Here is a 13,509-nt window from a genome sequence, read left to right as displayed (position 1 = left end):
CGACTCAACTGCCATGAAAGAACAGGTGCTTAATGTCATAACAAAACCCCAAATTTACGTGAGGTAATGGACATTCTGACAGCATATGAAAGGATTAAATGGTCAGTTGAGTACAGAGAAATCAACCGGGTAGGTACGTGAGGGCTTGAAGGACAAGGTCTGGTGGGCTTTGCCAAGCTGCTTTAAAAAGCTGCACTGAAATGGCACCAGTCGTGGTTTATCCCACCACAGCTGCTGCAACCTCCAGCACTGTGGACTGGAATTGAGATGGCTCTTGATCCTTCTCCAGCTAAATCAAACGGCGCCCAAGTCCCAGAGGTGCAGAGCCTCACACCTATACAGGCTGAACATGTCCTGTAGTTTCAGTAAAGGTAAAAATGAATCCTCTTTCAAGCCAATGCCAAGATGACCAGATTACAGTAGTAGTGCCAAGGTACCATTACAAGAGGCAAATGAACTAAAACCAAACAGAGTGTAGAGACAGAGTGTAAACACCTAAGAGTATGCAATAATTAAAAATCTGTCCTGTATTGCAGCTACTCATGTAAACAATTTATGAAACTTCTTTGGCACAAAAAAAGCATTTTCCCTAGCACTTATAAATACAACGTACTTACATGCATTGAAGTTCTGTTTAAAAAGTTACCATACTGACAAGCATTACTTGATTAGCAAAATCCATAGCGAAAGGCTCCATTGTATCTTACAAAGAATTAAGAATACAGTTTGCAAGTAAAAAATTAATTTGCAAACTTCTAAGCTGTAGGGAAATCTGGGAAGTTTGGTTCATTTAAAAAATGTCTCCCTGTTTGCTCCCCCCACCCCATCAGTAATTGAAACCAATGGCAAGGAATCTGAGAAAACTGACTTAAGGAAGTTCTGCCGCATTACCCCATCAAGAAAAATACCTATTGCACTACTACAGGAATGAGAAAAATCTTTTAACATGAGAATACTGTCATTATATTCTCTTTGCTCCCCATTTTCTACTCTCTTTGGGACCTTGCCAATAAACACACAATCCAAGCTTCCCAAGGTGCTAACTGTGCCACTGTAGTCCCCATCTTTACAGCAAGGTAACCAAGAAATTTCTCCTATGATGCTTGATTATCTAACTCATGTCAGTCAAAGCATTTAGTGAGTTTTCTCAACATTTGTGAATTGTGAAATATGCCTCATTTATCATATATGATCAATACATTTGTTATTCACATGCAACTTCAAGAATTAGTAAGAGCGTTTCAGTGTGATTCCTCAGTGCAATTCGGACATCTTAGTGCCATGATGCTACAGAAATAAAGTCTAACACTGAGTGAATTCGAGAAGAGCTGTTGATAGGTTAAATAAGCTATTTGAGGACCTACGCAGAGATGGAAAGCTGGGTTTTTAGGTAAAATATCTGCCTACAAAGTCTGGTGTTTAGGATCCCCTGTCTGTTCTGCAAGAGTTGATAGATATTTAAAGCACTGCAGAGAAGCACCGTGGCTAGAGCAGGGCCAGGCCATTGCAAGGAGAAACAAAGGTCTTGGCAGTTAAGTAGGGGACTGATGTCCAACTGTTTTATTTAAAAAAACAGCCATAAGCATCAGATTATATGTCCTGTACTTGACCGAGAGCTTTAAGTAACTCCGAGTAAGTAGAAAATCTGAGAAGTCCTCTGGGGGAAGGGGGCAGAGGGGGGAAGGGAATGAAAACTGACAGAATTTGTGAATTAAACAGATAATCATGGAGAGAAATAATAAAGCAACTTATATGTTAACTCAGAACCAGCAGTCTTCATTGCAAGTCATTTTACAGAACATAAACCAAATGCATACAACAGAAAGCTCTTCCTTGTGTGTATCTCATGATGGAGTTAAGCCCGGACTTGTCATCTCTGTTGTGGGACTTGCAAGATATTCACTTGATTTCAGACTTGTGAGAGATTTGTAGCTTGCTACTGATGTAAGAGAGCCACAAAGACCAAGCAACGATGGAGTGTCTTCCTTCCCTGTGAAGAAAAACAAGAATTAAGCTAATGATTTGCATAGGACAAGATGATCTGACCACAAAAAAGATGTGGGAGTAGAAAAAAATGGTCCACCTACATTATTATGAATTGTGCGCTACTGCTTCAGCACACACATACTTCATAAATGCCATGAGAAAGACATGTACTTTGTGCCACACCTTCCCTGCTCAGGTGGCAGAGATCTCCACCTGTGCACTGCAGGCTGGGCCGAGGTCAGGCTCCTACAGAAGGACATTCAGAGGCTCCAGAGGTGACATGAGGAACAGAAGGGTCCAATTCAAGCACCAAATGCATTATATAGAAACTGAAATGACCTTCCTAACATGTCAGCATGAAAGACCTAGTTTTAAATTTCTCATAAAGGAGTAACTGGAATCAGGATATATTTCTTTAAAAATAAACATGTCTTGTTTTCTAAACCTTGGTGAAGTGCATTAGGCTCCGACCACTGAGAAAAAGCCCTACAGTGCAGGAGTGGCAGTGCAAGTATCTGCCCTGTCATCCAAATACACTTGTTAACATTAAACGTACCTATTAGGTGTAAGTCTGCACTGGACAATTTCTCTATTTTATGTCTTCCCAGAATATCCATTTCAGTTATTTTGTGCCAACTCTGCTAATAAATCACATTATAAAGAATTTGATCTACTAGCATCACCCTATTTCATCCTCCTGGCTCACCTACAGAATAGAATATATCACCTTAAAACTAGAGAGAAAAATGATTTAAGGGTCACAGGTAGATTCTATTGATGAGCCAGTCTAACAGAATTTTTTTAAATCACATCTATAAAGTAGCATTTCTTAAAATTTGTGTTCTTTGTCCTGTCTTCTTGACAGGAAAGTTTTACTTATTAGAAGGATGTAAGGAAAACCCCAAACCAGCCGACCTGCATAAACCAGATGAAGAGCAGTGTAGCGCTACTGGGCACAGAGCTCAATTTCAAAAAATGTGAAGCTAAAAATCTGACTAGTAGTACTGAGAGTTAGACCAAAGGTATTTTAACAGCAGGATCACATGCTGTATCTTACAAAAGTATATTATGCTTAGGTACTGAACCTCACTAATTTAGAATTGAGATGTTATTCTACCTTTGAAGACCCTAAACTATTATTATCAGTGGTTTTGCCACATTTAGAGGACTTAAAGCATGATTTCAAATGGTTAATATTGCGAAAAATCAGTTGAAAGTAGATCTGCACAAGAGCTCTCATCATAACAGCCATGCTGATTGTGTTTCACTTTCTCTGAGCTCACTTGAAATAATTTAGATTTTAAGACTGCTTAGTTTTTTTTTAAAACAAAAAGTGCTAAATTTTAAATGCTGATATTTTAAAGTTACAGTTATGAACTCCTAAGGCCCTATACTGTCAAGTCTATTTAAAGTTAACATTTGATGAGATAACAGAAAGGGTTTTTTACAACCATTTATGTTCTGTACCCAAAATACTACTGTTTCTGAAGTCTTCCAGCATTTTTCTGCTTTTCACATTTATCCACAAGATGGAGCAGCTAAACTTTGATATGGGTGCAGATTTTGAAAGAGGGGGGGGGTGTGTGTTACATTTATATACTAGCATGGACCTCTCTCCATTTTACCAGAAACACTGTCAAGCTGCATCTCCACAGATAAACATTGAATGCAAGACGTAAGAATGTCAGTGGCAGTTATAAATCCAGTGCCTTTAATCTTTATTTTAAGAAACAAAAAAGGAAACTTAAGGAACTCAAAAGATTTGTGTTAGAGCAGAAAGACAACAGAAGATCCTCCTTGTAGCTGAGCTGTCTCTGCTTCTGTGATGGAGAGGGAAGATATGCAACGTATTTTAAGTTTAGCTTTAAATACAGCATGAAGTCTTACAGTTACTGAGGGGAAGCATCCTCATAAATCCAAACTTACTTGAAGTGTAGTCCTTAGGGAACCTGAAAAAAACTTCCATAACAATAAAACCCCATGCTGTTCAAAGCATAGTTTGTTCACACTGCAAATCATCTCACAGGGACTGAAGAGTTATGAAGAACATAACTAAAGGAAGCCACTAAACTGGCTTTGTACCTTCATTTAACAAGTTCATTCCATCCTGCTTCCCATCCTGTGAGTGACCTGGGTCCAGAGAGGACTGAGAAAGACTAACTTCTGCTGAAAGCTGGTCCAGACTTTGAAAGCTTTTCCTGCAAATAAAGTAATATTTAATAGTAACACATTTAAGAATCTAACCAGATATCCTCATTTCTCCTTTAAAAGTTGTTGGCTTTAAAAACACAAAACAAAACAAAGTAGGCAGCTCATCTCTCCTCTCTTAAAGACACTGTTTCTTTTTGTTTTCTCTCTAAAGCAATTATTTTCTTTTTGTTTATTTGTGGGTTTGTGGTTTGTTTTTTTTTCCTCCAAATTTATTTAAAGGAAGGAAATTTTTATGACAAGGAACAGAAACTTTTTTTTTCTTTTCCTGCCAGCTGATCCTTATATATTGTAACAGGTGGTTCCAACAGGATATGTTTCAGAGTATGCTAAGGGAAATGTGTAATTTTGAGTTTTCCCTATTCCTCTAAAGGCAAATCAAAATAAATATTCAACTTACTCATCCCATTGTTGATTGTGCTTTCTATATAGTAGAGTGTCCAAGGCAACAGCATTGACATCCAGAGCTCCTGGGGAAGGCCACTGATTGGTGAGGTGAGTAGTTAATTCTTGTCTTGATCTCAAGTCATTATTCTTTAGCACAGTCCTGTGAATACAAAAAGCAGTAAATCTCAGTCTAATAAATGCAATTCCGTGAGGTACAGAAAGAAAAACAGGACAAGAGGTCCTGACCAAGCTGATGTTCTACTTCGAGTGACCAACAGAAAGCAATTTAATTTTTCCTAGGGGAAGCAACTTATGAAACACATGTAGAAAAGAAAGTTGAAATTAGGATCTTTCTGCAATAAAAAAGCAATTACATTCTAAAGATTCTTTCTGCCAGCATGATGGTCATTAACAGGCTGACTATTTTGCAAACCAACTAAGCAAACGTGATGTCCTTCCCCCCATTCAATTATTTTTGCAGTTTGACCACAACCCCAGAGCCTCCCACCCCCATACTTTTGCAGAATGAACTAAAACCCAAACATGTTAATTCTGTTATATGCTTCCAGATAAAATATAAGACAGTTATTCCATTTTCTACCATCCTACAGTTTCTAGTAACTTGAGTTTTTAAATTACAGACAGTTAGCTGAGTACCTTCCATAAAAACTCCAGATTAAGTTTTGCTTCATATTCCCATGAAGCAGACCAGTTTTCTAAAATTCTGGAAATGAAGAGGCTAATATGCCAATATGGAAATCATCTGCCAGAAGTCATACAGAAATATGGAAAGTACATGGTTCAGGCTCCAAGACAAGATCAGCCTTTTTCCAGTAGTACAAGGCAACCTCCAACTTACCCTTTTACTGCTGTAGAATAACTCTAAAAACAAAAGTAGTATTCATTGATAACTCCTAAATCCTCCAGTCCGTGAAATACTAGGCAATCATTAAATGCTACTTTACAACATGTTTGACTGTCTCTGGCCAGAAGCAAATAGCTAGCATTACGTATGCCTGCACTGAATTTACTCAGGAGGTCAAAGCCAAATGCCATGTAGTCATCTGAAATGCCAAACTGAGTAGCAAATTAGGTAACTACACATGCATTGATGTGAATTAACAAATAACACTGTCAACAGGTCTATTTTTTACAATGCAGGTTTTGTTCTGCTGGTATTTGAACCGTTTAGACAAGAATCTCATTAGGTAAGGGCACGTAACACCACTCAGAGAGCCAGAATTTCCCACGAAACAAGGTAAGACAATACTGAGTTCAGCAAGGACTTTTTAGTAGCTGAGTTTGGGAGAGGAGACAGATAAACAGCAATTTTGCAATAGGAGGTGGTGAAGCACCACACCAAACAAGACTCTTTGCAAGGAGCTTTTCTCAAGCTGAAGAATCCCACCACTGTTCATGAAAATAAAAACTTTTCTACCTGGGGATCTCCGTCCTTCCTCTCAGGGGTCTAGAGGAATAAGCACTTTGGTAACCCAAAGCTCTCAATAATTTTAAGTATCTTGTATGGTATTCACTTCCCCATGTAATTCCCCTAATCCCATGGGGTACATCAAGCATTAAAAGTATATTAAAGGCTTGCTGATTTAAGGAATCTGGAGCAGTGACCTAGCAAGTTCTTACAATGTTAGTCAGTTACACTGCATCACCTTCTTATTCAGGGGGACTTCTTTTATGCTTTCATAGAAGTTTTGTCACAGGACACAGTTCGTATTAGCAACAGTAACTACATGCAAATTCATACATTTACAACACAAGTGTGAATTCCTGTTTGGACAATTCCTGTTTGTTATCACCACAAAGTTCATTAATTTATTTAAATTAAATACTGCTGATTTAAATAAATATTTATTAATTAAACATGCTGAGGAAAGACAAAAACTCCACACATCTACAGACAAGTTGCTAATATTGAAATTTTGTCATTTCACATAGGTTTCTATATTGAGGATTTTCCCACAAGTCCTTATGCTATAGTAACCTGGAATTTCAGCCTGTGTAGAAAAAGAAGTTTTGACACAGAGACTAGCCAAACTGCTTCAGAGATTTTAGCATAACAACATACGAAGACTGAGCAGATCAATACTTAAAGCACTCCACTATGCTCAGGAAGAAAACCATGCATCAAGGAGGATACAGAAGTAACTGTTCTCTTGAAAACTTTTATGCTTTTACTTTGAATCTTTAAAAACATAGAAAAATAACTTTAAATATATAAAATCAGCCCAAACACAGCAGTGAGTATATATATAAAAAAATAAATACTAGAATAGACAACAGAAAGTTAGACAAAAATATTCACAGCAGGTGCTGGTAGTTACCACCTATTTTATCAGCCTTGTAGATTGTTTAGCTGTTTGCCCTCCTGCAGCCATTTTTGAAGTATCATGAGATTTTACTGCAGCAAAGACTTATTAAAGGTACTGCTTGTGGACAGCAATTCTCCCAAGATAAACAAAGGCAGTATCAGTTTCTGCAGATCAACCAGACTTATTTTAACAAGGTATTAAACTGCACAGAATCATAATCAAAAATCACGATCAAAACCCCACTCATTCAGGTTGGAAAAGACCCTTAAAATCACAGAGTCCAACCATTACCCCAGCACTGCCAAGCCCTCCACGGAACGATGTCCCTAAGTGCCACATCTACACAGCATACATCGTCCTCGCAATCTTAATCACCATGTGGCAAAAATGATCCTGCCATAAATACTCAAAATTAGGAAGAGGAAATGAGATGAAGACAAAAGCGTTTACTATAGAAAGAAGTTACAGAGGAAGGAAATAGGATCAAGTTTTAATAGAAAACAAGCATACAAGTTTCAAAACACTCGGTGTGAAAAAATGCTGCACAAGATAACTGAGTGCTGTCCTGCTTAGTCAGACAGGAAACAGGAGCTCTGTCTAGCAGTTAAAAGCTCTCAAAAGACAATTCATTTTGTCTAAGGCAGACTGAATTTCTACAGAAGGACTCTTGCTCCTCAGAATGCAAACACTGTAACCAGTGCTGGTCATCTCTAGGCTGTGATAATGAGGGGTTTGAAGTAGGACTTTTTCTTAGTGATCACAGTGAGTGCAATGAAGCTTATGAGCTTTCCTCTAGATGTTTACTGTCAGGCTGCTTAACGAAAAGAAAAATATTACTATTAATAAACTTATTTATCTGCTAGTATAGGAAAATATATAAAATCTTTCAAAGGAAAAAATAGAGTAAAAGTCTTCCCAGAGCAAAAGGAAGAACTGAAGAACTGGTGAGGAGGTACAAATGGGAAATAGGGTATCTGCGAAATTTAAAAATTTCACAAAATATTCAAGAGTAAAATGTAAAATGAGTATTTTCTGTTATTTACACATACATAAGGGAACTACTGAACAGTTTGAGCTAGGACTCATAAGTGTTACCAAAAATGCACATAAAAATACTGTGGCATAACATGCAAACTTCTATGTAAAATGCTGGTCTGTAGTAAAACACAGTGAACCGGAATGGCCTATGTACAAACAGAATTTTCTATTGTGTCTGTTCCCAAGAACAAACTGCTAGTGAGAAACACCAACTGAAAACCAGAATTACCTTAACGCCTGCAGACCAAGAGTCAAAGGCTAGATTTTATGGAGGATACTACCTTATAACTTATAAGCATAATTTATATGGAACAAAAACCATAATACATCATAAGGCTAATACTGAACATCATAATAATGCAGTTCTGTTTTAAAATAAAAATTTAAGAAAATATTGTTCTGTTCAGCCTGGAGAAGAGAAGGCTGCATGGAGACCTCATAGCAGTCTTCCGGTATCCTAAGGGGGGCTATAGGGATGCTGGGGAAGGACTCTTCACTAGGGACTGTAGTGACAGGACAAGGGGTAAGGGGTTAAAACCTAAACAGGGGAGGTTTAGATTGGATATAAGGAGGAAGTTCTTTACTGTTAGGGTGGTGAGGCACTGGAATGGGTTGCCCAGGGAGGTTGTGAATGCTCCATCCCTGGTGGTGTCCAAGGCCAGGCTGAACAAAGCCTTGGGTGACATGGTTTAGTGGGAGGTGTCCCTGTCCAATGCAGGAGGATTGGAACTAGATGATCTTGAGGTCCATTCCAACCCTAACTATTCTATGATTCTATGATTTTTTGTTCTCTACATCAGGAACTGCTACATAAGTTGAGCTCCTTTTAGAAAGCAATGAGAAGTAGTCAGTAGAAACATCTTGCTAATGAATTTCTACCTGTGGATGGATTTTTAGCAAAGAATGGTCACATTCTCAAGTCAGCAAATGCCTACGTGGAGCTTGACATGAACCAAGGATGAAGGAAGATGTGGGTAAAGAAGCAAAAGTAGCAGTAGCAGAAGTAGCAGTGCAAGCAAGATAAGAAGAAACTGGACTGTGCTAAGATACAAAATAGCGGACTGTTAGCAAATATTAAAGGTTAAGTTCTCATACGCTTATTGTTACTACTTACTGTGTGCTGCAGGAATATGTATCAAAGCATAGTATACTGAGCTATTGTATATGTATTCAATCATCATACAACAAGCTATTGAACATGTATCTAATTATACTACTGCGAGCTATTGATGATGTATCCAAATATTATACAGTGAGCTATTGTAAATGTAACCGTAGTTGCAGTGTATTACAAGAAAATGTATCTGATTATAATACGGCAAGCTATTGTAAGCCGAGGCAGAGAAACAGTATAAAAAGGATTGATACGCTATAATAAATGGCTTTGGTCTGATCGTATTGATCTCTGACCGAGTCCGTAATTTTTCTGCGGCCTTTCTGCAGCACCTGCCTATTACAACAGAATACCGATGATTCATTAGGTAATCAACACTAACATGTTCCCAAATTAGTAATAAGCATCTGCTTGAAGTGCAGATACATATGCTCCCTCCATGCCTGTAAATTTGCTTACTTTTATTAAGGAATAACAGCAACAGCCAGAGTATTAACATCAGGCTTACACAGCTACTCCAGGAAACCTCTCTGTGTGCTTTTGACTTCCAGTCCTTTAATTGCATATTTAAGAAGCAGGGGAAAGTGAGATTAGTGAAGTCTCATCATAAACATCCTTCCCCGCTAGTGTTCACCAGGCCTGCCTTTGTCAGGTACTCTACAGCGTAGTAACGTGCTGATTTCCTCAACTTTTACTATTTTAAGTTGTTTATTCAATGATTTATTATTTTAGGATTATTTATTAAGCATAAGCAGAATATTGTTATGTATGGTACACATATAATAATAAAATGCAATTGACAAATTACTGCTCATTTCCATCCCTGCTCCGCAGTATGCTGCCTTTTCAGTTGTTCTGGTACAATCACAGAAGACCCACCCTCAAAATGGATCACTGAAATGGTGCATTTTTTAGTTTCTGTTTTCAAAGAAGCTGGGTTTTTTTAAATGTAATGTACAAGGTAACCCTGCAAACTGTTGGGTTTGCACTAACATTGCTTTGGACAACTCAGCTACCTCTCAAAAGGATAAAGAAATTACTCCTTTGATTTAACACATCTAAGATTTCTGCATCTTGAAAGTGTGACCTGACTTGATTCACTCGTTCTTGTGTGCAAAACAGAAATGACATAAACAGATGATTATCTTTGGTCACTTACTATACTATATTACATCTGGGAATTTAATAAATAAGTAAAAATTGATCTCACATTTAATACAAGCTAAAACGGAAAAGCCTTATCTTGGTAACCTCATAAAATTTCCTGTCTCGTTTCAGCTAGACTGGATTTCCAGTTTCTCCTGGATCAAGTCTAGGTTCGTACCATTGGAAGCCTATTCTGAAAGGCCCATTTACACAGATTTTTTGTTCAATAAAATGTTAGTTCCGTTTCCAATTATACCTATAAAAAACCAGTAACTTCTTACCTGCAAGTTTAATTTCTCCAAATCCAGAAAATGCCAGTCCAGTTGGCAATTTGCCCTCCTACCAGCAGATGAAGACAGGAAATAAACCAAACAGACTAATTCCCTAAGAAAGGGAATCATATCAGCTGAATGCTCCAGTTCAAGAACTACCTGAGTAGTGAAAGTGAAAATAAAAGCTTAAAAAAATAAAAACATTTGAATAACAAAGAACAAGCTTTAAAAACCTTTGTTTAGGACAAAAAATATGGAATGCAAACTGAAATATATAGCATACATGAATATAACTAAAACCTGTAAGAGCAACTCTAAAACAAAAGGGAACTCTCAAACTGTCAGTGCTGTATCAAGACAGTGAGTTGTCTGGACTGGTATGTCATTGGACTTCGAGAAATTAGATCAGCAGGTATGAAAATTAGCTACTTACCAGTAGATTTTGATGCTGCAATGTACCACCTCTCTCAGGTTTGTGCCCTGCGCACAGACACAGTACTCCCCAAATCAGATGCCAGAGCAGTTAAATCCCAGCAGACTTTCTAATGGCAGCTGCTGCAGTGAGAAAAAGCAGGCATGTCCTATCGCACCACATTTTCTTACTGTTTTGGACTGGCTAACAGATCTTCATGTGTCACAGTAACAGGACTAGTTGTGCCACAGAACAGATGCTGCATTGCGTTGAGGCCCTCAGATGTTCAACGCTCATTATTTTGAAAGGCCTTACTTACCCCTGCTCCCAACCTTATAATTCTACATTGGATAAAAATACTGGAATCTGGAATGCATTAATTATTTACGCCCGGTAACTTAAAAGTTTCTGTGTTTGCTACCTCTATGCAATGCCTTCACCCATAGAAGTGCAGCCATGGAAGAAGAGAAAGAATGCCACTAAGAAAACAGACTCTAGTATCACACATCAGAGGTTCAGAGAAGGGGACATTGCCATGCTAACATCATTAGGTAAGCAAAATGGTCCCTACAATTCTCTAATCCAGAATAAGGTATTAAAGTCCTGATTAAGGTATTAAAACATGAGGGTTTAAAAATAAATCCCTTTCTATCTACTGCATTTTGGAAAGTATGTCCTTCTCTTCAGGCTGTTATTCAGAAATGTTTGGCTTCCTGTTGCACAATAAACCCATGCAGTCCCTCTGGATTCTAAGAATAGCATGTCCTCCATCATGTTGGAAGCTTGGTTGCAATTTTGTTTAGTTCTGCGTATTTCTTTGCTGGGCCTCACTCTGTACACTCTACTCTGAATTGCAGGAGTCTGCCCATGTACTATGCCGAGATGAACTTTTCTTAGCTATACCTTTAAGCAAAGGGAAAATTCCTACTACTCTACAGGCTTCCACTGCACTGAAAACAGAACTTCCCTTCCTGCTGTCTATGCACACCTCTGTAAACAGAACAGGGGTACAGTATTGCAGCAAACTTCAAAAGAAAGAATTCCACAAAACCAAAATCCAAAACACTGTCTGAACAAAAGTTTTACCATCTACCAAAAGCTGCACTGTATTTTCTACACTGTTAAAGAAAAAATAATGTGCCGACAAGTTGGGAAAAGGAGCCGAGAACAGACCAGACTACAGTACTAAGGATTTAAAACTGCTGCTGCAAATTTGGGCGAGATAGAGGATATACAGGAAGCATTACAAATAAAAGCGTAGCTAATGTGAATTATGGTTTGATAGCAAGGATCCATGAAAGCTTTCAAAGGAAACAAGGATTGGCATTCTCAATCTTTTACATTGTAGGAAAGAAAATCGCCAAGACCAAAGACTACATTTTAATCTCCTGCTTCCTTTCAGTGAGAAAATAAAGGAGCTACAACAAATTGGATTTAATGTACTGATGCAGTTGAGGAATTCCGTTTCTTAAGAAAAAAAAAGCCTTACAAGCACACTATCTGAAAAAGAAGTTAAGAGTACTAAAAAAGCTATCCAGACTTCCTGTTTCTCCAGATGATTTTGGTTTTGAGTGAGGATTGCAAAGCTCAGCAACCCAGACTGAAAGTTCTACTTGTCTGGAAGGCAGGATACATTAGCCTGAGCCCAGTGCAGTGCTAACAGGGCAAAATAGCCTTCTGGACAGTTTACTCGAACAGTCAATGCCTGAGAGTGAGGCATGAGTGACAAGCTGTGTACAGCTCATGAGTGGAAACATACGCAGAACACTTGCTGTAATTAAAGTGTCACAGAAACAAACAGTCTCTCAGGGTTGCAACTAAATTGTCATTTCCTGTGATTACAAAGACATCTGTATTATCCAGACAGGAACTGCAGTATTGCTGGATCTGACAGCTATATTAAAATATGACGAATGGGAGACTACAAGCACTGTTTAGGGCTTGAAAACACTGACCAATTCTGAAGAAACAGCCAGACAAATTAAATAAATCTAGCTTTAAGATTTGCTAAAACATACAAAAAATTCTTAATTACACAGACAAGCTTAATACCATGTAAGACCACGAGTGTCCCTGCAATTTAATTTGAGTCTTATTTGTGCCATAACCAAAGACAGAATTCCAAACACAGAAGAGTTCTTGACTTTTCTTTCCTCCACAGAATACCAGGACAAGACAGGGATATAGGAGGGAGATAAAAAAACAGAGCAGCATAAAATATAGCATAGCCACTGAATTTAAGAAATAAATTTTCAATACATGTGATAAATTAAATAAAAAATAAAAAATTAAACTATTGCACCAGCTGGGACAAAGGGACTGTACCCTCTTACACCAGGCACACCAGCCTGGAAACCTGAAAAATACCTTACGAGGAAACCCATGTTGGAACACATTATGTTAAAGTGATTAGCTTTTATGACATCAGTGAGTCACTATGCAGGAAATGACTCAGTATTCAGAAAATTGATGGGAACTCTCTTGTAACCATACATCAATATTTAACATATATAAATATCAATCTCAAATGCAGAATCTGAACTGTAAAGTAACAAAGATCAGCAGTTTGTGTTAGACATAGGCAGTGTATAAGGCAAAAGAAAGAGTAAGAACCACTCT

At 37.9% G+C, this 13,509-nt stretch overlaps 1 protein-coding gene and 1 long non-coding RNA gene across 3 annotated transcripts in view; one reads left to right on the top strand and one right to left on the bottom strand.

The window, feature by feature from the left end:
- Nucleotides 1–1,568: 1,568 nt before the first annotated feature.
- The window catches only part of RUNDC3B (RUN domain containing 3B), a 52,098-nt gene continuing 40,157 nt past the window's right edge, over nt 1,569–13,509 (bottom strand). For both annotated transcript variants that reach the window (XM_061468393.1, XM_061468394.1), the window contains 3 exons: nt 4,595–4,741; nt 4,069–4,184; nt 1,569–1,990 (listed from right to left, as the gene is read on the bottom strand). In XM_061468393.1, the coding sequence (XP_061324377.1) occupies nt 1,845–1,990; nt 4,069–4,184; nt 4,595–4,741 (409 nt within the window). In that variant the 3' untranslated portion in view covers nt 1,569–1,844. The remainder of the gene's footprint in view (nt 1,991–4,068; nt 4,185–4,594; nt 4,742–13,509) is intronic.
- Nucleotides 5,211–13,256, top strand: LOC133276970 (uncharacterized). The gene is made up of 4 exons (XR_009746065.1): nt 5,211–5,839; nt 6,535–6,740; nt 10,339–11,441; nt 11,578–13,256. It is a non-coding gene; the product is annotated as an uncharacterized LOC133276970 (long non-coding RNA).

The sequence above is a fragment of the Pezoporus flaviventris genome, unplaced genomic scaffold (assembly GCF_033815535.1).
Source record: "Pezoporus flaviventris isolate CSIRO_AGI_PZ_B2104156 unplaced genomic scaffold, CSIRO_AGI_Pfla_v1 ptg000047l, whole genome shotgun sequence".
Taxonomy (NCBI): domain Eukaryota; kingdom Metazoa; phylum Chordata; class Aves; order Psittaciformes; family Psittacidae; genus Pezoporus; species Pezoporus flaviventris.
The sequence above is the reverse complement of the archived record's forward strand: the minus strand, read 5'-3'. Positions and strand labels throughout refer to the sequence as shown.